This window comes from Mandrillus leucophaeus, unplaced genomic scaffold, assembly GCF_000951045.1.
Source record: "Mandrillus leucophaeus isolate KB7577 unplaced genomic scaffold, Mleu.le_1.0 Scaffold508, whole genome shotgun sequence".
NCBI classification, from domain to species: domain Eukaryota; kingdom Metazoa; phylum Chordata; class Mammalia; order Primates; family Cercopithecidae; genus Mandrillus; species Mandrillus leucophaeus.
Window position 1 is genome coordinate 273,708 of NW_012105453.1, and position 22,992 is coordinate 296,699.

The 22,992-nt window shown below is 42.7% G+C and overlaps 1 protein-coding gene across 1 annotated transcript in view; it reads left to right on the top strand.

Annotated features, from left to right (window-relative positions):
- Positions 1–22,992, top strand: part of LOC105551137 (anoctamin-2) — a 351,959-nt gene that overhangs the window by 242,443 nt on the left and 86,524 nt on the right. Inside the window, exon 13 of the mRNA XM_011996294.1 lies at positions 16,133–16,207. Coding sequence (XP_011851684.1) covers positions 16,133–16,207 — 75 coding nt within the window. The remainder of the gene's footprint in view (positions 1–16,132; positions 16,208–22,992) is intronic.

Sequence of the window (22,992 nt, forward strand, 5' to 3'; positions counted from 1 at the left end):
GATGGGTGGAAGGATGGGTAGATAGATGGATGGAATGATTAATCTTGGCCCACTACCTTAGCTAGATAGGGTCATTGTTCTAGTGCATACCCAAACCACCAAGCATGAGTTTGTGTGTATGCACATGCATGCATGTGCACATACGTGCATAAGTACATGTAAGCATTCATGCATGAATTTTCCTGAATCTTTTCCAAAGACAGAAAAGTCAGAAGCTCTTCCACCATGCTTCCATAATATCCTGGCCATGGCTACATCACAACTACTCCACTGCACTGTAACTGTTTCATAACCCATCTATCTCTCTCAGAACACTAAGCATCCTGGACCAGAAAGGTCACAGCCCAGTCCCTGGAACACCATGAATGCTTATAAAAATCATAGTAAAATGTTTCTTCTCAATTGTCTAGGCAGGTAGGGCCACTGCATCAGTGACATCTGAGAGGTCTGATCCAATCAGCCTATCAGTGTGTCTTAACCCCTCTTGAGGGTCAGAACAAATTCCTCTGAACTCAGCACTCACAAGGGAGTTGGAGGGGGCTGATGACAGGGCTGGTGTCTAGAGTAGGATGAGATGAGTTCTGGAAGCCATAGCAGTGCAGAGTTTCCTGCAGTCAGCATTTCAGGGTATGCACTGAGCATTTCAGCGTTTCAGAGACCTGGGCTCGGGTCCCAGGTGCTTCCTTTCCTTGCCACACGGGATGGTGGGTGGGTGATCATGTGCAGGAGCTGAGTCTTAGTTGGATTTGTGGAGTACATTCAGTCTGCTCTCCCATGCTAAGACCTGCACGTACCGTTGTATTCAGTAGTCCCTTGTGCACGGGGCCTAGTCCTGGGCCCTGTGGGTGAGAGTGGGAAAGGAGGAAAGAGACTCTGCCTGCTCATTCACCCACAGTGTAACCGTTCCATGCTTCATTTCCTCTGCTGAATGGATTTTTCTTCCTCTCTTTGGCTCTGCTTTTCCTCTCTGCACCAAGGCTTCTTGAGTTGAGGCCCATGCCCTGCTGAAGCCCCTCATGCCAAGGACACAGACTTACTTCTGCCCCTGAGCTGTGGCTCTGTCCAGGATGCCCTCAGCCTAGCAGGACAGGGCAGACTCCTGGACACGGAGAGCACTGGGCCCAGAGAAGAGGCAGGCGTGTGTGGGACATGGTCTCTCCTCGCCTGCAGGCCACGCAGGAAGGAGGGATCCTTCTTATAGGTCATTTGACGTGCTCCTTTCAGAACTGGTTACTGAACAGTGTGTGCTACAGTGAATCCGAGTGTGTCTGCAGGAAGTACCAGGGCCCAGCTTTGGAAACGATTCTGTTCCCCTGAAAAGTAATGGAGAACTCGTCCCTCGGGGTGTTCCCAGGTTTGGAGAAGGTCTAGGAGGTGCTTCCCTGTGTCCTACCCAACTTGCCTTTTTTGGGGTCCCATCCCATTTATTCTGGCCCCTTGATTCTAAAGGAAGAAGAACTAACCACCATTCTCTATTAGTTAACAAAATCTGAAACCAAACCAACAAACATTGCATGCTAGGGGAGTTCAGTGTTATCAAATACCATGATGAGGGCCAATTGCAGTGTCTTTTTTTGGCCAGTTTATTATTGTTGCGAGTTCCTGAAAACAGTTTCTTCTGCCCTCCTAGTTAAAAACAAACACTATTTTAGATGTATGTGGTCTGCATCCTGGCATAAGAGTGATGACTGTCCATAGGTGGAGGCTAGAACTGATTGATGTTGCTAACAAAACAATGAACAATGTTTCTTTACTTTTCTGACCAGAACACATGGGTGTTGGCAAGACTCATTATTATGCATGTGAAATTGATTTCAAAGAGCACAGTCTTTAAATAAAAATTACCAACATATTTCAAAATTTTTTTTTTTTTTTTCACACTGAGAAGCCTGGCACCTCTGCTTTGAGGGGAAGACACCAACCATCTCTTAAGGCGTAGGATCTAAGGTACTTGTTAAAGTGCTTTGTGTGTAGTGAGAAATTTTAAAACCCAATAAATTCACAAAATGCAAGGTAACTGCATAGGTCTAGGTCTTCTCCGGTGTGTCAAGCTGATGCTTTGAAAATCAAAATAAGCTTTGACTGCAGGCCAGGCGGCATGCCCACCTTCAATTCTTGCCCTTCTTACTCCCTGAACTACCGAGAGAGTGCAGTGGGTCTGAAGTTCATCCCTGGACTGAGTGTAATCAGCATCTACCCTAGCCCGGTAATCAGCTTGAGGGTGGGGGAGAAGGGAGGGGCACCATGGGAGCAGGTTGGTGAGTTGGCGGGGCTGCCTGGCAGCTGGCATAGCGGGTTCTGTGTTGACACCATGCATGAGGGAATTGTCTCCAAGCTTGTTTCCACCCTGTGAACTCCTCTCAGAGAATCTGTTCACAGAGGAACAAGCCACAGGAGTACAGGCCCTGCAGCAAACACAGCGAGGGAGGGGTAGTTAAAGAACAGCATCTCTCAGCATTGCCCGTGAAGCATTTTCAAAAACAGATTCCTGGCCCTCCCCCAGGTTCTGAGTTGGCAGATCTAGGGAAGGGCCGGGAATCGGTGTATTTTTTAAAGCTCCCCCCATGTGATTCCAAGGATTAGCTGATGTGGGAGGCAGTGGCATCGCCCTCGTGTCCCATCTCAGCCTCTGTCTGTCACAGTGGTGGCCAGTCTTCCCCATGGCCCGAGCCTCACTGAGTGCCAAGCCCCAGCTCTCCTCTTCCCATCCTCCTGGGCTGAAGACCTTTGTTTCAAGTCCCCACCCACCCCCAGCACAGTAAGCTGTGGGCAGCCCTTAGAGTTCCATCAAGGCACAGAAGGGAGTTGATACAGACAGGAACAAAGGATTCTGATTCCCTTCCATGTTTATTCAGTAGGAAAACTAATGGTAGAAACTAGGAATATTGAGCCTGAAGAAAATAAGAATAGGAGGAGATTTCATCAAGAACTTTAAGTCTAAATGAATGCTCTAGGGATCTGTTCTCTGGTCTGTGGGCTAGAACATAAAGAAAAGGACCCAAATAAAGCCTCAGGCCTGTAGCTCAGACTAAGAAATTCTATGTGACCCAAAGGGACAGGAAGCACTAGGCAGAGGAGCTAAGTGTGGCTGCAGGATCGCCGTTGTAGAGGTCTTTGTGATCAGCACAGGAGGCTCATGGCCTGCTCGCTAGAGGCAGGAGGGTAGATCAGATCATAGTTGGGTGTCACTTAACACTCCTTGCTGCAATGCATATGAGAAAAGCTGCTCTTAAAGTCTGTGGGCCACGCAATTGACTATTTTTCTTAAACTGTTGAGAGGTTACTACGAACCTTTGCATTGTTCCCTTCGGTTTTCCTCAGATCCGTGAGAGATTGGCACTGGTGTGTCACCTGAAGCAGTGGCACAGAATTGCTTTGTGGAATTCTTCCTATGCAAAACTAGATTTGACCAACCCAGCGACTGAATACTCATTCCCAATGTTCTGAGCGTGGAGCGCCACCAAAATGAGCACGGCTATTTTTCCAAACTGATATCCACTCTCTGAGTCATCCATGCAAATGAATTCTGTGATCAGTGTGGTCCAAGTGCTGGATCCATGTTGAATGATACTTGGAGTTCCCTGCTTTTATGGAGCTGATGTTTTCCTTAAAAAGCCAGTTAGGAGATGAATAAATAAACAAGGTCACTTTGGGTAGCAATAAGTGCTGTGGTGGAGAATAACAAGGACCAGGGATGGACAAGGGGCGTGGGAAAGTTCTCATTGTGGGAGTGATGCTGGGATCGAGAACTGAAGGCTGAGCTGAGGGAGCAGCGGGGTGGAGAGAGAGGAGAGGAGTCATGCTAAAGTTTTGCTATGGAAGCCAGCTTGGTGTGTTCTAAGAACGGGAAGGAAGCCAGTGTGGCTGAGAGGGAGTACACAAAAGATTGTATGGCAAGAGATGAAGTTGGATAGGAGTCAAAGCCCAGATCGTGGTAAGCATTGGAGGCCACAGCACAGGGTTTAGATGTATTCAAAGTTCATAGTCATTTGGCTTAAGATGTTCGTATGATGGTATAGAAAAGGCTGAATATCAAGGATTCATATGTCAAGATGCTCTTTGACTTACAGTGGAGTTATGATGGATAAACCTGTCATAAGTCAGAAATATTTTAAGTAGAAAATGCATTTAATGACCTGATAAACCTGTTGTAAAGTTGAAAAATTGTGAGTCGAAAAAATTGTTAAGTAAGGGACCTTCTGCAGTACTGATGGAGGTTGCTGGTAGCTTCAGGCTGGCCTCTCCCTTTTGCAGACAAGAAGGCTCAGACACAGATGAGGGCTTGCTTGCCCCAGGCCTTCCCACCTCATTAGGAGCAACCCATCAAAGACTCCTTGTACCACTATCACAAAATAAAAGGGCCTCCCTTGAGAGTGACTGGGAAGAGGCTCTCAAATCCCAATCCAGGCAGGGCACACAGCAGAACAGCTGGGATTTAGGGAATGGCCACAGAGAAGCTCAGCCCAGTACTGGAACCCAGGGAGGACAAGGCAGCGAGCTGAGAAAAAGAAAGGGGAGCTGCAAGCTCTCTGGGAAGCCAGAAAGAACAGAGTAAGTGAGCTGGACCCTAGGAGGGGAGAGGGGGAGCCAGGGTTCTTCTGTGTCTGCTAGGAAAACCACGCAGTGGGAGGAATAAAGAATGTTTTCCAATTGAGCCACAAATTACACTGCGTTCTGTCCTGGGCTTTAGGCATGCCTGCAGACTTAGGTGCTGTGCCACATGACTGCCTCGTGCCCCTTGGCCAAGATTCCCCTCCTAGACTGAGGCCCTGTCCCTAAAGTCTTTCTCTACTGCTAGAAGGCTTCGAGGGTCAGTCATAGGTGAGTGCACGGGGCTGAGGGGTGGGACCTGGAGGCTCAGCCCCAGAGAGGCTGGGTGTGCTTGGGCTGTGGAGACCAAGACCGTTTTGCAGACTGACGTTGTGCTGACAGGAGCTATGGGAGGCTAATGCTCTGTGAAGGGAGGGATATGCACTCAAATACTGGCCTCACTCCTCTGATCAGGCCATAAAGGCTACCTGGAGGAAGAAGTATTTTAAGAGGGAGACCTAAAGAGAGAAAGAAGATGATGAAGTTGGTGGGGGAACCTCTGCTGCTATAGTAGGTGCTGTTTGTGAGAAGCCTTGGAAGCTCACCCAGCAGAGAGAGCATCGAGCAGCTTGGGTCTGAGGGGAAAGTGGGACCAGGTGGTGGAATGAGGTCACACAAGGCAGTTGTGTGACTTTGGGATAAGAAGAGCAGCCCCTGGGTTTGTGCTGTAGAAAACTTTGCCCATAATTACCTGGGTTTCCTTGTTAGTTAGGGCCACAGGGTCCCTGGTGGATAAAGCAATGATGATGCTGATGATGCTGATGATGATTTTAATGATGCTGATGACAATGATGATGATATTGATGACAATGATGATAATGATGTTGATAATTATGTTGATTTTGATACGATGATATTGATGATGATGATGGTGATGTTGATAATATGATGATGGTAATGATGATGATGATATTAATTTTGGTGATATGATTATGATGATGATGACAATGATGATGCTGTTGATCATCAGATGATAGGTAACAAGTATTGGGATCTAACTATGTGCCAGGCACAGTCCTATGCATATTTCATGCATTACCTCATTTCATCTCCACAGCAGCAATCTCGTACTGTTGGCACTATTTTCAATATCTTTGTTATGGTGAGGAAGTGGAGGTATACAGAAGTTGGTAACATGCCTGAAGTCACACGTTCAATAAGTGTGCAAGCTGGAAATTGAACCCAGGCAGCCACCTCCAGGCTAGACCACACTGCAGCATTCCCAGGATAGACACAGTGAGATGCCCAGCTCCAGCAAGGATGAAGAAAAGGGGGATGAAGAGAAGGAGAGAAAGACAAATGAGCAGAACTCAAATGAAACTTTACGGTCCCATTTCACAGATTGCTGGCCCAGAACCTCACTATCTCTTTCTCCTTTGTTTTAGTCAACATATGTATGGAGGGCTAAGGTGGCCTAAAGTCACAAACCAGGAGATCACAGCATAACTCCTCTCAGTTTATGGCTTGCATTTATTTTGTGAAAGCAGCCACAGTCCCCTCTTTGCCCTCGAACATGTGCCATTCTGTGAGAGGCTGAATTTATGGCGTTGGCTGCCGGAATTGTTAATCTCCACCTGAAATTGCGCTGAGGAGTCCCCCACACTCAGGGCAACTGATCTACACAGTGGGCTGGCTCATAAAAATGCGTAAAGCTCATTAACCAGAGACCTTCAGTCATGTGAGACCAGATGGCCACTCGTACCTCGTCCCTGAGCCCAGGAGCACCTGGGTTTTCCTTGATTCTCATCTCTGACAGTGTCCCAAGGGCCCGCAAATGGAAAAGTATACTGCAGCCCAACCTGGCTGACAGAGCAAGATCCTATTTCAAAAAAGCATAACAAAAAAATTGAAAAGTATATTGCACTTCTTCACATTGTTCCTCTCTTTTTGGAGTTTCGCTATTTCTCAACCCTCCCTTCTCTAAGCCCTCCACGTATTGATGTCTCCTCAAGCCAGCCCTATCAAATCACAATGTGTCATGGAGGCACCCAGCACAGGAATCTCATAAGTGGTACTTGATCAACTTTAGGAGCTTGTGTTCTTGATGAGGACTTTGGAACAAACTACTGCTATTTGACTCTTTCTCAGACATAGTTGAACCTGGGCTTTAGCCTTCCACTGCCACCCCTACCCCCAACCAAGTCAATCTCTAAATCCCACTCTGCCGTGAGTCCATTTGTCTGGGACCAGCTCCTATCTGTCATGCAATTTAACCAGCCCTGGTTTACTGAAGTCATTCTTGGAAACAGGCTCCCCCAAGTAACTTCCCTCAGAAACCATGTCCCGGCCCTGCCAACCCTTTCCATCCACAGTTCCCTGTGGTGTCTCTGACCAGAGGCATTTGGCCTCAGTCACCTCCCAATCTGTAGAAGACCTCTGCCTGCTGCAATGTCTGGATCCCCTGTCCTGGGAACTCAAGGCAGACAGAGTTTCCCTGAAGACAGGGATGAGAAACTCTCCATTTTATTTCTACCTGCCACTGGCCTCAGTGAATTCTCATAGTGTCTAGGCCATGCCCTGCATGCCTCCTTACATGGAGAGGGATCTAAGTGAGGCTGGTTAAATGTTACCAAGATTGTTTTCAGAGTTGAGGTCCTGATAGGACCTGATAGGAGACACACTGGTTGAACAAACAATTAAAGAGTTTGCACTATGTATCTGGCACTATGCTTAGACACCAGCTATATGGCCTCTGCTCTCCTGGAACTGACAGTTCATGAAGAGGAAAGACAAGAAAATCAATAAGTACAGTGGATGGGGAATGAGTCCGCTGTGCAGGGCCTGAACTAAGCCATCAGAAGTACGAATGGACAGGAGGGGAAGATCAGGAGAAGGTTTAAGAAGTGGACCCCATGACACCTGGGGCCGATCAAATGTGAGTGTGTGGGAGGAAATAACCCAAGGGAATGCCTCTGTTTCAGGTGTTGCCTGCTCAAAGAGGCATGGTTCAGTTCACGTGGTTGAGTTAGGATAAAAAAGGTTTAAGGAACAAGGTGATCTGTTCTTTTTGGGACATTTGAGCTTAGGACATTCCGTTGAAGATGCTCACTAGGCAGTTGGACAAATGAGTTTGGAGCTTAACAGAGAGATCTGGGCTGGTGATAAGAATTTGAGGGTCCTCAACAGGTGGGTGGTCACGTTAGCTAGGAAAAAAGTATGGGGAAGTGCTGGTATTAAACATCTGAACTCTGCAACCCTGTGTTCCCTCCAACTTCTTCAGAAAGGAAATTATAGCTGCTCTCCCCTCACCTTCCATCTACTTCTTCATCATCTGCAGTGTTGGTTTTACTCCCACTATTCCCTTGAAATTTTCTCACAAAGGTTGCAGATGATCTTAATGATAAATTCTGACGGATGCCTTGCTGCTCTTAACTTACTTGATCTCTCTGTCAAGAGGAGCTGTGACTCGATGTCCCTCCCTGAGTTTTGGTCACCCTACTCTCTTCTGACTCCTTCCAATATTGTGGCTACCTCATGGTTCATGTATTTTTTAGATGACAGAGTATTGCACCACATGAGAGGCTGTGGGGTACATGGCATTGGACTCACACACATTGGATTCCAGAGCTGCCACTTATTCACTTGTGAACGAGTTCCATAACCTTCTGGGACCTACAGGTCCTACAGCTATAGAATGGGAATAATAATCATCCCTCATGAGTTACTACAGTAATTAAATAGGATATGTCTAAGGCACATAGCTAATTGTCAGTCACATTGTAAGCAATTTAAAAGTGGTGGCTCTTATTTTTTGGTGTGTCTGCAGGCAGGGTGGCCATACCTAGCAGAAGGAAATGGTTTAAGACAGTTAGTACAGTTCCCTGACTAGCAGCAACACAACAGCAGCAGCAGCACTCACTGTACCTGAAAACTTATTACAAATGCAAATTCTCAGGCCCCATTCCAGAGCCACTGAATCAGAATCTTTGGGAATGGAGCCCAGAAATCTGTTTTAACAAATCCTGCAGATGATTTTGAAGGTACCTGCAAAAGCCTGAAAACACAGTTTTAAGATAAAGGAGAACAAAGTCCTTGAGGAGAGGATGAGATTTAAAGGAAAGGTAGAAAGAGGATGAGATTTAAAGGAAATTTAAAGGAAATGGCAGTCAGCAAGAGGGAGGGACATCTCTCCAAATGAGACAGAAAGATCAGATGTGAAAAAATGAAGATAAAATTGTAGATGGCAAAAGGAGAAATTGAGATTCTCACATGATGATCTTGAGTTTTTTTTCCCCAATAAAAAAGTGAGGTTATGTAATGAGTGGGAGAAAAGGGATAGAAGAATAGGGGGCTTGCATCGAGCGAGGGTCAATTTGGACACAGCTGATGGGTGTATAGGAGAATGAGAAAAGTATGGCCAGGAAGCAACAGGGGCACAACTGATGTTGCCAGTTGTGACTGTATAGTGACATCAATCCATGCAGTTGTGTAATTTTTTCGGTGGCACTCAGAATCCCTTATCTTATTTAGAAGTGGGATGGCTGCTCTGATTCAATATGAGACGCTGTTGTGTAGCTCTGTTAGACAAACTCAGGCACGGAAGCATGTGTGTGATGTTTAGTATGACTGGAGTGGTGGGCCAGACTAAGAGTAGTGGAAGAATAGGAAGTGAAGAGTTCCAAATATCAACATTACCTGGACTGTGGTGAGGAGCTGCTGGCCAGAGTGAAGTAGGGTTGACTTGAGGACATTAAGGAGTAAGTCAGTTTCTGGATCTCAGCTGCTTGTGATGATGGCAGGATTGGGGAAGATGGCGATGCAGATGATAATCACAAAGTACAAGTCCTTATGGCTGAATGGTGTGCCTCACAAAGGAGAGGCTCTCATAGACAGAAGAGTAAAGGTTTTGAAGTGATAGGCCGATAGCACCTCAGCTCCGCTCCTCAAACAGTACACAGAACTGAATGCAAATAAGCAATTGCTTTCAATATTTTCCACCATCAGAATAAATCAACTATGGCATTAAAACATAATTCATGTTTAAGAGGTCCCTGGATATTATTTAGAATTTAAAATCTAGAAGCAACCATTCCTTATAAAGGAACCAGTTAGCAACAGCCTTCTCAGCAACTGAGCGGAAATATCAGAGGCCCTGTTCTGGTGTTGCCTAGAATGAAGTTGCTGACTAGCCATGGGTGTGTCACCTCTCCTCCTGTACCTCAGGACTGATCTGATCAGCAAGGGACTGGATTATTTGTTCTCTATGACTCCTGCCAGCCTACTGTCAGATGACTTGCTATGTGCTAGCTAGAAGTGTCATTCTGTTCTGATGTTTCATCCTTCATGTCATAATAAAAGATGCACTGTAGATTACCAGGTAGTCAGGAATCTGATTTTAACCTTATCTATCTAAAACCCTGCTGCTGTGTATACATCCTACCCTCTCATTACACTGAGCCATTTGATCATACTGTGTGTTATGGTATCTCCATGGTTTTGCACATGGTGCTTTCTCTGGAATACCTTCATCCCCCTTTGCATCCTGGGAAACTCTAATCATTCTTTAATCACAACTGAAATGTCTCCTAGTCATTGAAGTATCTCCTTATTCCTCTAAGCTGGAATTCATTCCCTCCTGTATGTTTCCATAGCACTTTGTGTGTCATATCATGTCGTAATTTGTGTTCATCTTTCTCAGTTTCTGGTACTAGTTAGGGCCAAGAATGTGAGCTGTTCTTCTATGTATGCCTACTTCCTGGTGCTAGCATGATGCTTGAGGTACATATTTGATGTTCGATGTATGCATCCTGTATAGAAACAAGAGTACTACAACTCACGATTATATAGAACTTGTAATTTTCCAAGTCCTGTCACATATGTGGTATACTCATTGAGTGCTCAGTAAGGAAAGTTACCAGTTGTCCCATTAGAGATGCTGATTTGAGGACACAGATAATTTGAACAATATGCCCTAGGTCAGCTAATAAAGAGGTGGAGATGGAATGAAGCCCACGTCCTGTATTTCCAAATCCATTATATTTCTCTTCTGTTTGACACTGCCCCCAAAATATTTGCCAGAACATATGGACAGTGTATGAACATTTTGATAGAAACCAGTCTGACCTATTCCTGACCCTCTTGTTATTATCTGGAGGGCTGAGGCAGATGATGATAATGAAACTGCCAGTGAGGATGTCAAGGTTTGGCTTCCTGTCCTTTGTGGGCTTCCCAAAGAATGAGGACCACAGCCTGCTTCTTTTGAAGCCCAAAGCCAGTTCCACTCCAGTCCTGGTCACTTGGCATTTATCGTCTTCATTCTTCTTTTAGGGTTGGGAGTAACCTGCACTGGTTTTACATTGGTATGACTGAGTATCTCTTCTTCACAGTTCTGCTTTTAGCAAACTCAAAATATAAAAACCTGGATTAAAAACCTAGGAGAATCTGCAGATCCTGCCCCTTCAGAGAGGTGGAGTATAATTCCCACATCTTAAATGTGGGCACTTTGTGACTTTCTTCTGAAGAGTAAAGTATGGAAAGGAGAAAAAAAAGAAACTTTGCAACAGAAAAATCTGACAGATATCATCTCCACCAGGAGATCAAGGTTGACGTCATCAGTGGTCAGTCATATTCTAACCTGTACCCTTGATATGATGTGATGAAAATGGCCCCTTCCTCTTTGGTCTTCCTCCCCCAAATGCATAACCTCAGTCCAATCATGGGAAAAACTTCAGACAAGCCTGTGTTGAGGGACATTCTACAAAATACTTGACCAGTACACCTCAAAACGAACAAAGTCACCACCAATAAGAAAAGTCTGAGAAACTGTCACAGTCTAGAGGAGTCTAAGGGGGCATGACGACTAAATATAATAAGTTTTCTTTGAGGGGACCCTGGAACAGAAAATGGCTATTAGGTAAAAACTAATATAAATAGTGTATTATTAAATTTAAGTAATATTAGATTTTATATTATATTTATAAGAAAATATGAATAAAGTATGAACTTTAATAATACTGTACAATATTGGTTCATTGGTTGTGAAAAAATATATTTAATATAAATAGGGGAAACTGGGTGCAGGGTATATGGGAACTCCTTTGAAGCTTTTCTGTAAATCTAAAACTATTCTAAATTAAAAATGTATTTAATAAAATAAAATAGAGGAAGGAAATACCATATCTTATTAATGGAAATGCAAAATGGTACACCCACTTTGGGAAGTTGTCTGGTAGTTTCTTATAAAGTCAAACATATACTTACCCTATGACTTGGTAATTCCATTTCTTGGTAATTATCCAAGGGAAATGAAAACCTATGTTCACACCAAAACTAGTGCACAGACACTTTTACGATGGCTTTATTCATAATTGCCAAAAACTAGAGACAATTCAAACATCCCTCAAATAGTGAAAGGACAAATGAACTGTGGTACCTTCACACAGTGGAATATTATTCAGCAATAAAAAGGAACAAACTATCAACACATGCAACCACATGGACAACATGAATCTCAAATGCCAAGTCGAAGAAGCCAAACTCAACAGTCTGCATACTCTGTGAATCCACTTATATGACATTTTGGAAAAGGTAAAACCAAAGGGGCATAAAACAGATCTTGTCAGGTTCTGGGGATTGGGGGAGGTGATGGACTACAAAGGGCCATGGGAGAATAATGGGAAGTGATGGTGTTGTTCTACGTCTTGATTGTGGTTGTGGTTGTGGTTATATGACTATATATTTATCAAAACTTACAGAACTAAACACTAATGAAGGTGAAATGTACTGTGTGTAAATTATATCTTAATTAAAAATGAAGTCAGGTGTGATGTCCTACGCCTGTAATTTCAACTAATCTGGAGACTGAGGCAGGATGATCACTTGAGCCCAGGAGTTCGAGGTTGCAGTGAGCTATGATTGTGCAACTGCACTGCAGCCTGGGTGGCAGAGTGAGAGACTCTGTCTCTAAAAAAAGAAAAAGAAAAAAAAAAAAAAGAAGAAAACGACTCAAGGATGATTGCCACTTTACAAAATTATTCTCCAAGGGATTTGTTTAAATAGCACTCTCACCTATTGCCTTTTCAGTGATTTCATTTCCAAATGTTTAGCTTGCCAAAAGGGCACTTATGTGGTTTTATTACTGTGCTGCTTGCTGTCTGGAGGCTCAAAACTGGGAGCCATCATCAAGGGACATAGACACAAAGAGCTGAGACAAAGAAGCTAGCACAGAGGACAGCTAGGCTCCTGTCTTAACAATGATTGCATTAGCTAAGTGCTTTATAGTCACCTGCTTTTGATTATATCGTGAAGCTGATTAGACCTTACTTTTATGAGCCTTCCAGTTTACAAAGCTCTCTCATATGGGTGCACTCATGTGATCCACACAATACCTGGGCCACTTAGGTGGGACAAGTGTTATTTCCATTTTAAAAGGAGAGAGAGGTGCTAAGAGTTCTCCTACCTCTGTGTGCCTGCACTCTCTTGACCTGCTTCACAGGCTGGGCAATTTTAAATGCGTGGTAATTTGGTGTGATAGATATAACTATATTTTACAGATAGGGCACATAAATTATTTTACAGATAAAGAAGCTGAGGATCTGGGAATTTCCCAAGGTCATTCACCTAAGAAGGACCAGAGCCAAGAGTTCAGAACTTGGATGTCCTGATTCCAGGCCTACTTCTCTTTGTGCTGTCTTGTATGCTGGCTATAGGATTTGTAAGCAGAATGTATTTAAGTTAGGGATATTTTGTTGCAAGTCTTCATGTTGTTAATGTATCTGTGAATGGAGAGTTTTAATTGGCTTCCATTATTAGAGCCAGATTATTATAAGTAAAGACTACTTTAGTCACTGTCATTTTTACTAGTGACTTTGGGAGCTTGGAAGACGATGGTGCAATGTTTGTGTTCCTCTTGGCTTCTTATGTTGGGAGAGTGTCTGAACGCATGAGCACTCTGTGTGTGTTGGGAGCTGTGACTTCCAGAAGAAAGAGATCACCAATGTAAACATAAGAAGAGGGGTGATTTTTCAACATACACTAGAACGTTATATCAAAGTGAGCATTTTTTCTTTTAGTTGCTTTGAGTGGACATTTAATTTGGTTACTTTTTAGTTATGTCTCATTTTTATGCAAAATAGTAATGCCACCTTCCGAATCAGATTTAGCTTAGAATTGCTTTTCCTTGTTTCCTTCGTGGTCTCTGAGCTCCTCCTGGGCAGAGCTGAACCTTCTCCTCAGCGTGTCCTCAGTATCTAGCACGGAGCCCGGCCCATTGGCACTGTTTAGACTTTGTTTGTTGAGTAGGACTGAACCAAGACTTATTCATCAAAACCTTGACCATAATTGGGCGGGAGGCTCAGGAAAAGTCCTTCCCCGGCCCCTCAAATTTCTCTTCAGAATCCCTATTGAGTGTTATCATCCGTCAGCCCATCCTCAGTTTTCCTTGTCAACAGCTTGAAAAATCTTTTAAAAATACCCTTAAGGGGCCGGGTGCAGTGGCTCACGCCTGTAATCCCAGCACTTCGGGAGGCCAAGGCGGGCAGATCAGATCACAAGGTCAGGAGATCGAGACCATCCTGGCCAACACGGCGGTGAAACACTGTCTCTACTAAAAAAATACTCACATACACACCCAAACTTAGCCGGGCGTGGTGGCACGTGCCTGTAGTCCCAGCTACTCGGGAAGATGAGACAGGAGAATCATTTGCACCTGGGTGGCGGAGGTTGCAGTGAGCCAACATCGTGCCACTGCACTCCAGCCTGGGCAACAGAGCGAGAATTCGTCTCCAAAAAAAAAAAAAATACCTGTAAGGAAAATGTTAGTGTGTGAGTGAAACTAAGAATTAATACTGAAGGAAAATGAAAGAAACTCTAATCTCTCTTGATGTTTGGCCTAATTTAGAAGAACGTGAATGAGTCTTGTTCCAGTCCCATCAGAAATAGGTTCACATGTTCCTATTCCTTCAGAATGGCCACAAGGTGTAGTTACCTTGTTCCCACTGTGTGATGGAAAGCCTGTTGGGCTAAGAGTCTAGCAACAGGATTCTATCCCTAAGTCTGTGCAAACCTGAATCTATTGCTTGTTTACATAATCTGTAAATGCAAGTGCTAATTACTAAGTGAATTCAGCTATAACACTCATGCCCACCACAATTTATTAAGCCAACTCCACCTGTTGCTCAGTTGCAGGCATGAGAATTGTTCCTCTTCTCACATCCCTTCAGGCTCACTCCCAAGATAACCCTCACTCCCAGACTGACCAGGGATTCTTAAACCTTTTGGTGTGTGGGTGTCATCTGTGTTTCCTTCGCCTGTGAGCCCCCCAGGAGTGGTGATCTTGTCAGTTTTCTTCTGCCTCCCACTGTGCCTGGCACCAAGATCAACGCACAGTGGGCCCTAGAGGGATTTCTAGAAAGAAATCTTTTAGGATAAGGAGGTCCTTCGCTTACAGTACAAGCTTTCAAAGGCTAGATGGCACTGTTGCTAGCACCAAATCAGGTGTGTTCTGAGTATCAGTGGTGAGGAAGGGAGAGGAGAGAGCAGGGGCCCTGGAGCGCTCACCGCTGAGCCACATTCAGACACCTTGCAGAAGTACTGGTGGATTCTTGCCGTACTGGCAGGGAGTGCTTTGCCATATTCTCGGCACCTTCACAAACACGGCTTCAGATGGTCTTCCCAGCTACCTTGTGTAGTAGGCAGGACAGCTGTATCCATTCTAATTTTATAGAACTGCAGCTCAGAGGAATCAAGTGCCTGAACTAAATTTATACAGCAGAGCTGTTTAATTAGCAGAGCTGTTTGCCATTCATAGCTGTTGGCAGCCCCTCCCCTGTCCCCCACCAAATGAGGGTCCTCAGAGCATGCTGAAGGAGGACTCTGGTTAGTGATACAATTGTCCCAGGATAATGGCCTGGGTGAACTGGACCCAGTCCAAGGGGAAAAAGGTAGGATTCTCAGCCAAGTTGATTGAATGGATCAGCTTAACCTGTACCTCAAAATGTTTGGATTTGTGACAAGGGAGAGCACGTAATACTACATGTAGCCTGTTTGAAGAACAAAACTGTGGTAATTTGCACAATTATTAGGCTCTAAGATCAGTGGTTGATGTTTTATTTAACAGATGATCTATTTATGGGATGCTGCCCTGTGGTTGGGTTGTTATCTGTCATTTGTCCATTGCTTTACTGTATTCACATGTTTCTTACTAAAACAAAACAAACAAAACTGTCCTGTGCAGTAGGCAGGGCAGGTATCACTACTGTGCCCAGTTTACAGATGAGGAAATAAAAGGTCAGAAATGTTAATAAGAGACATATCCAGGATCACACAGCTGATAAGTGGTTGAATTAGAACTTCAGCCCAGTGTGAGGCTGAAATAAAATCTTATCCTTTTTTCATTGTAATTTTTCCAGGCTATTCCAGCTTATCTAGAAATTATAAAATTAGGAGAGTTGTTGATAATATGGAGAGTAAGTCATCAGTGACTAGAAATATATCTATATAGGGTGATAATGATTAATCATATGCAAATATATGCAAATTGAGAGCAAATTAATATCTGTTATTTGTGACTTCTGATTGTCTCTGCTCTCCTGTTTCTCCCCAGGATGATGAAGATAAACTGACCTGGAAGGATCGTTTCCCAGGTTACCTGATGAACTTTGCCTCCATCTTATTCATGGTAATTTCTTTGAGGGACCACTTGGCTGTGACTGCATGCATGTAGATGCTGTTATGTGACTATTGTGGATATTATATTCTGCTAGGAAAATCATGAGAGGTTGGTAAAGGGAGAGCCACAGTCCTGTGTAGAGGGGCCGGATCTTGTCTGATAGTGAGGCCATTGACCACACAGGCTGGAAGTTGGAACTCCCGGGGAGTAGGTTACCAGATGGTTCTTCCACATCGAGACAGACCAGAAACTTGGAGAAGGAATCAGGTAAGATGGCTGCAATTGCAGCAGCCTGTTTGGGCTGTGGGGTGGCTCTCTCTGACGTCTGTGGATAGACCAGAGTCTGAAAGCCACAGGAGATAGCCAGCTTGGGCTTGGTAACTGTGATTCTTCAGCTTTCCTATAGTTGCTGGGTTTATTTCCTTGTACTGTACCTTAGAGTTTGGTACAGCCCTTTTGCAAGACCCAGATGGTCTCAGCTGTGTCAGGGAAAGCTGAGGGAAAATCCTGTGATTCCTATTTGAGTTAGATCAATAAGGTGGTAGCAGTTTATTCTTGTTTGCCAGCATGGGCAAGACAGCAGTACCTGAAACTAGAGGACAATGTTAGGGTTACTAATACCCCGTATCTCTTTATGAAAATATTCCTTACGGTATTCAAGATTGGAGGTTCTGCTTTACAAAGGAGTGTGTGTACTCACAGCTCAGAGCATTTCTAAGTAGGCCTACATGTTAGTTGCAGGGTGGAAGAGGGATCACTTATTCCAAAAATTGGTCTGGAAATTGTTGTAACTCTGACTGTGGCCTGAGGGTTTTTTTTTTTCTTTTTTTTTTTTGGTCATTATTTTTGCCATCATGACCTTTAAGTACAGGAACTGTGTTTTCGTCTCAGAAATGTAAAAGGTGAAGGAAACTTAGATATCACCAATTCAACTCCTCATTTTTCAGATGAAGTACAGAGTTGATGGATGCCTTGCCACAGCTTAGAAGTCTAAATTTGCTTTCTTTTCATTGCTTAACAAGTGCAAGGCATGTGGAATTTATTCAAGAATATGTGGTGAGTTGCCGTGTGTTAAGCTGTTATGACATAAAGTTTAATTTAGCACTTCAAAGCCTCCCACAATATGCATATTATTGTTAAAGAGTTTATTCCTTCATTCAATATTTAATGAGTCAAGCGATGTGCTTGACACCATTCTTAGACACTGGGGATACAGCAGAAAACAAAACAAAATAATCCCTCTCTTAAAAAATTTGCAGACAATAGATAAGTAAATAAATAATAATAAATAGGTAAAATAGACTTCTGTCTCCCGTAGTAGTAGGTTAGGATATTTGTAACTTCCCATTTTGCTAAAATTTACAAAAAAAATTGAATGAATATATTTTTCAATCTTCTCAAAGTCTCAAAGGGCTGACAGAATAGGAAGTAATACCAGAGGCTAAAATCTAAAGGAAAATGGGAACCAAGGAAACAAATGCCTGGGCACTAGAGCTACTTTTACCTTGAGAACATTTGCCCGTCTAGGCAAACCTAGGCTTTGGTTTTGGCGGTTTTATGGGAGCAAGCAGGATAGAAATTAGGGATGACGGATGGCCCCAAGTGGGGATTGTAACAGGATGTCCTCACCAAATTGAATCAGAACTCCAAAGGGCTATGTTCAGAGTAAAGATGAAACTGAACTATACACACCCTTTCCCACTTATGAGACTACAGAAAAAAAATTGTTATGGATCTAAGCAGAAAAGGGAGGAAAGGGGAAACAAAACTCTGTCCTTAAGAAGTGGCCAGGGGCAATCCCTATTGTGGCTTTCTATCCTGGGTCACCACGTAAGAGGATCAGGGAACCTCAGGTTGTGAACTTAACACTAGTAGGGCTCCCAGGTGCCCAGAAGAAGCAAATACAAGCTCTCTCTGTAGGGAAGCATATTTATGCCAGGCCTCAAAAAGTCACCCAAAATAATTTTTCAAGGGCAATGAAGAGAACACAGTCAAAAACAACTAATTGCTCAAGAAATTGAAGCACCATGTGAAAGAACCAGCGGGAACACACAGCAAAGACCAGAGATATTGAAATTATCAGTCACAGGTTAAAACAGCAAACTTAAAAATATACACAAGGAATAAGAAACTATTTTGAAAATTATCTAGCAGATGTGAAAACTAACCAATAAACCTCTATCTGCTAGAAATAAATATATATATAGAAATTAACAAAAATATTGTTATATATATGATTTTTATATACCATGTATATATGTGTATATATATGTGTATACACATATATACATGGTATATAAAAATTTTGAAATGTATGTCAGGTCACACACACCCACGACCATGGATAGATTTTGTTTTTTTTCTTGAGACAGTCTGATTCTGTCACCCAGGCTGGAGTGCAGTGGCGCAATCTTGGCTCACTGCAACCTCCGCCTCCCGGGTTCAAGCGATTCTCCTGCCTCAGCCATGGATAGACTTAACAACAAGTTAGACAAAGCTGAAGAGAGAATTTATAAACTTCTATACAGGCTGGAATAAATTATCCGTAATACAGTATAGCGACACAAAAAATTGGCAATATGGAAGACAGGTTGAAAGAGAACAGGTAATGAATGAGATGAGATATAAGGACTGGTGGTTTCCTAAGTTGTTGCAGAATGCCAATCCACAGATTGAAGAATCCCAATGAAACCCAAGCAGAAAAGGTAAAAAGAAATCTGTATCTAGATATATCATAGTGAAATTGTAGAATATATGAGACACAAGAAAAGTCTCAAAAGCAGCCACAAATCCAAAGGCAAATTACCTTCAAAGGAAAGACACCTGGACTGAAAACTGATATTTTATAGCACATTGGAAGTCAGAATACAATGAAAAGCCCTCTTCATGTGCTGAAAACAAAACAATTTCTAACTGAGAATTCTGTGCCCAAGAAAAACATCATGTAGTGATAAGGATGAATTAGAGATATTTACAGACAAATAAAAACTGAGAGTTTGCTATCAACTGAATCTCTCATTAAAAGAAATTCTAAGAATGTGCCTTGGATATGATCCCATATGGAAGACCATGGTTTTAGAAGGGAATGAAGAGCTTTTAAAGTGGTAAGTATGTGAGAAAACCTATGTGAACCTTGACTGTAAAAATAATGATGCCAATTTTCATGAAGTTAAAGAAGATAGAACTAAAATATATGCAACAATAATATGTAAGTTGGGTGGGCAATAAATAGAACAATAATGTTCTAAGGTCTTTAGATTGTCCAGTCGATCAACTGATTTTAAGATTTATATGGAAGCACAAAGGCTAAGAAGAGTCAACAAACTCTTGAAGGATGGATATGTTACTCTAATTATAAAACTACAATAAGTAAGATAATGTTATATTCTTGTAGGAAGAGATAATTAGACCAACGGAACAAAATAGAAAACCAAGAACCAGATTAATGAAAGTGGCACTGCATATAAATGGGGGAAAGAATGAACTTCTCAGTAAATGCTTCTGGGACAGTTGGGTGTCCATACAGAAGAAAATAAAACTGGGCCTTATTCACACAACTCAAAAACATCAATTCTAGGTGTATTTTAAAGATGAACTGTGAAAGGGAAAACAATCAAGTTTTTAAATATATAAGAAAAAAATATTTTCATGACCTTGGGGTAGGGAAGAATTTCTTGAGAAAGATACAAAAAGCACAACCATAATAAAATGCTGGTAAATTTGACTATATTAGAATTAAGAATTTAAGTTCATAAAATGCCTAATAAACTCTGTGAGAAGACAAATTACGAGAATGGGATAATGTATTTGCAACAACTATAACTCAAAGAATTACTCTTAACATATATAAAGAATTAAAAAACATGGAAAAAGGTAATTCAGTACGAAATAGGAAAAAGATGAATATGTACTTCACAAAAGAGAAAATCCAAATGGCCAATAAACTTATAAAAGAGTACCCAATCTCATTAGTAGTCCTGGAAATTCTAATTTAAACCACAATGAGATACCATATATGCCCAAAAGTCTGTAAATAACAAGTGTTGGAAAAGATCAAAAGAGCGTCTTAAACTCTCCTATTGGGAGTATAAGGTGAAAAAACAAAACACTTTGGATATAGTTTGGCATTATCTAGTGAAACTGAAAGTTTCTGAGAAGTTCTACTCCTGGGTATCTGTCTTAGAAAAACTTGTGTCCATGAGCAGCAAAATACATGTACAAGGATGTCTGTGGAAGCCCTGTTTATAATAACTCAACCTGGAAACAGCCCAAATGCCTGTCACCACCAGAATGGATACATAAATTGAGGCATATGTATACAATTAAATACTATACAGTCATGAAAATGAGCAAACTAATAGCTATGTATAACATCAAGGGTGAAAAAAACAAGGTGAAAGAATATATACAGTTTGAATCTACTCATAGTGTTCAGAGACAATACTCAACTATATAGTTTAAGGATGCATACCTCGGTGTTAAAACTATCAAATGAGCAAGAGAATGATTATCACAAAATTCTGCACAGTGGTTAGATCCAAAGGAGCAGCAAGGATGGGAGGCCATGTGTGTGTACTGGGGAGAAGGGAATTCAAAGCTGCTGGCAGTGCTGGTCTGGGCTATACTGGTGTTTGTTTTATTCAGTGTGTGTGTGTGTGTGTGTGTGTGTGTGTGTATAAAATGGATTTTTCTGCATGTTCACAATAAAATTTAAGAAGACACAAAATGCATATATTAAATGGGTTGGTCAGGTAAGTTCTCATTAAGGTGACGTTTTATCAAAGATCTGGAGGAGGTGGAGGAGCCAGCCACATGGATATTCTAGGGGGAACATTCTGGGCAGAGGAAACAGCAAGAGAAAAGGCCCAAGGGGAGCAATGCCTGGCATCAGGAGAGACAGCAAGAAAGAGCCACAGTGTGGCTGGAGCTGAGCACCCTGCAGGGGGTAGTGCAAATGGGGACACAGTTAGAGAAGTAATGAGGAGCCCTGTAATTAGGGCCCTGGAGGCCACAGTAAGGACATGGGCTAATTCTATGTGAGATGAGAACCCCTAGTAGGAGGTTTTGCAAGGAGTGACATGACCTGACATACATTTCAAAAGGATCATTCTGGCTGCTGGGGTGAGAACATGCTGGTAGAAAGGCAGGGGTAGGAAGAGGGAGATCAAGTAGGAATCTGTCGTGATAATGCACGAAGTGTGGTGGCCTGGGCAGGGTGAGAGTGAAGAGTGTTCAGATGCTGGTTCTATTTTGAAAGTGGACTGAAAGAATTTGATCATGTGGTATAAAACTGAAAAGAAGTCAAGAATGACTCTTAAGGCTTTTATCCTGAGCAGCCCAAAATCTGCAGTTATTCCTTACTCGGTTGCCCTCATGATGGATGTGAATCTGGAGTTCAGGGAAGATGTCCAGGCTGGAGACCTAATCACTAGAAGGCATTTAAAGCTATAAGATTGCACGAGATCACCAAGGGAATGAGAGTAGATAGAGAAAATGTCCAAAGACCAAGTCCCAGGACACTGCAGTGCTCAAGTTTAGGAGCGTGAAGAGGGGCCAGAAAGGAGAATCGAAAAGGGACAGGGGAGAATACAGAGTCCCAGAAGTCAAGAAAGCATTTCAAAGGGGCAGGGCAATGAATTGTATCACATGCCACTGATAAGTCAGGCAAGAAGAGCACTGAAACTAGGAGCTTAGCTGCTGCCTGAGAGAAAAATCTGTATCATCATCATCATCAACAACAACAAATAGATCACTGGACCACCATTCAACAAATACTAAAAACTGGGTCAATGGTGGGTCATCTTGCCAAAATTCTAAGCTTTTTCTTTTTTTAAAATTCCATTGATACGTCCTAAAGCTAGACTGGAAAGTGGGAATATTTTTATTGTCCACAAATAGTACATAATTATCTCTCCTTTGTAAAATCTTCCCTTTCCCAACCCCACCCAACTCCAAATCTTGATATAAATGCAAGATTCTTTGTCAGAACCAATAACTAATTGAGAATCTCACTCTGCCTGGGGTCCCACAACTGCCACCAGCAAGTTCTGGGAACTGAACCATGTGGGCAGGAGCTGGGAGCAGAGTGGTGGGAATGGGGGGAGCCCCCTTTACACATCACCTTTCACAGTCAGGTGCTCAAGCTTGTCCAGGCTTAAGCTTCCAGAGCAGGGGGAATTATTAATACCACCTTTTTACTCTCAAAAGTATTTCAGATTGGACAATACATTATATTGTTTCCTGCCTGTTTGGTTTTTTAAAATCCTTATTTGAACTAACTTGTCCCTGTTTCTTTTTCCCACTTAAAAAAAAATCCCAGTTTTCTTTCTTTATTTTTAATTTTTTATTATACTTTAAGTTCTAGGGTACATGTGCACAACGTGCAGGTTTGTTACATATGTACACATGTGCCATGTTGCTTTGCTGCACCCATTAACTCATCATTTACATTAGGTATTTCTCCTAATGCTGTCCCTCCCCCTGCCCCACACCCCCCAACAGGCTCTAGTGTGTGATGTTCCCTGCCCTATGTCCAGGTGTTCTCATTGTTCAGTTCCCACCTGTGAGTGAGAACATTCGGTGTTTGGTTTTCTGTCTTTGTGGTAGTTTGCTCACAATCATGGTTTCCAGCTGCATCCTTGTCCCTGCAAAGGACACGAACTCATCCATTTTTATGGCTGCATAGTATTCCATGGTGTATATGTGCCACATTTTCTTAATCTAGTCTCTCATTGGTGGACATTTGGGTTGGTTCCAAGTCTTTGCTATTGTGAATAGTGCTGCAATAAACATAC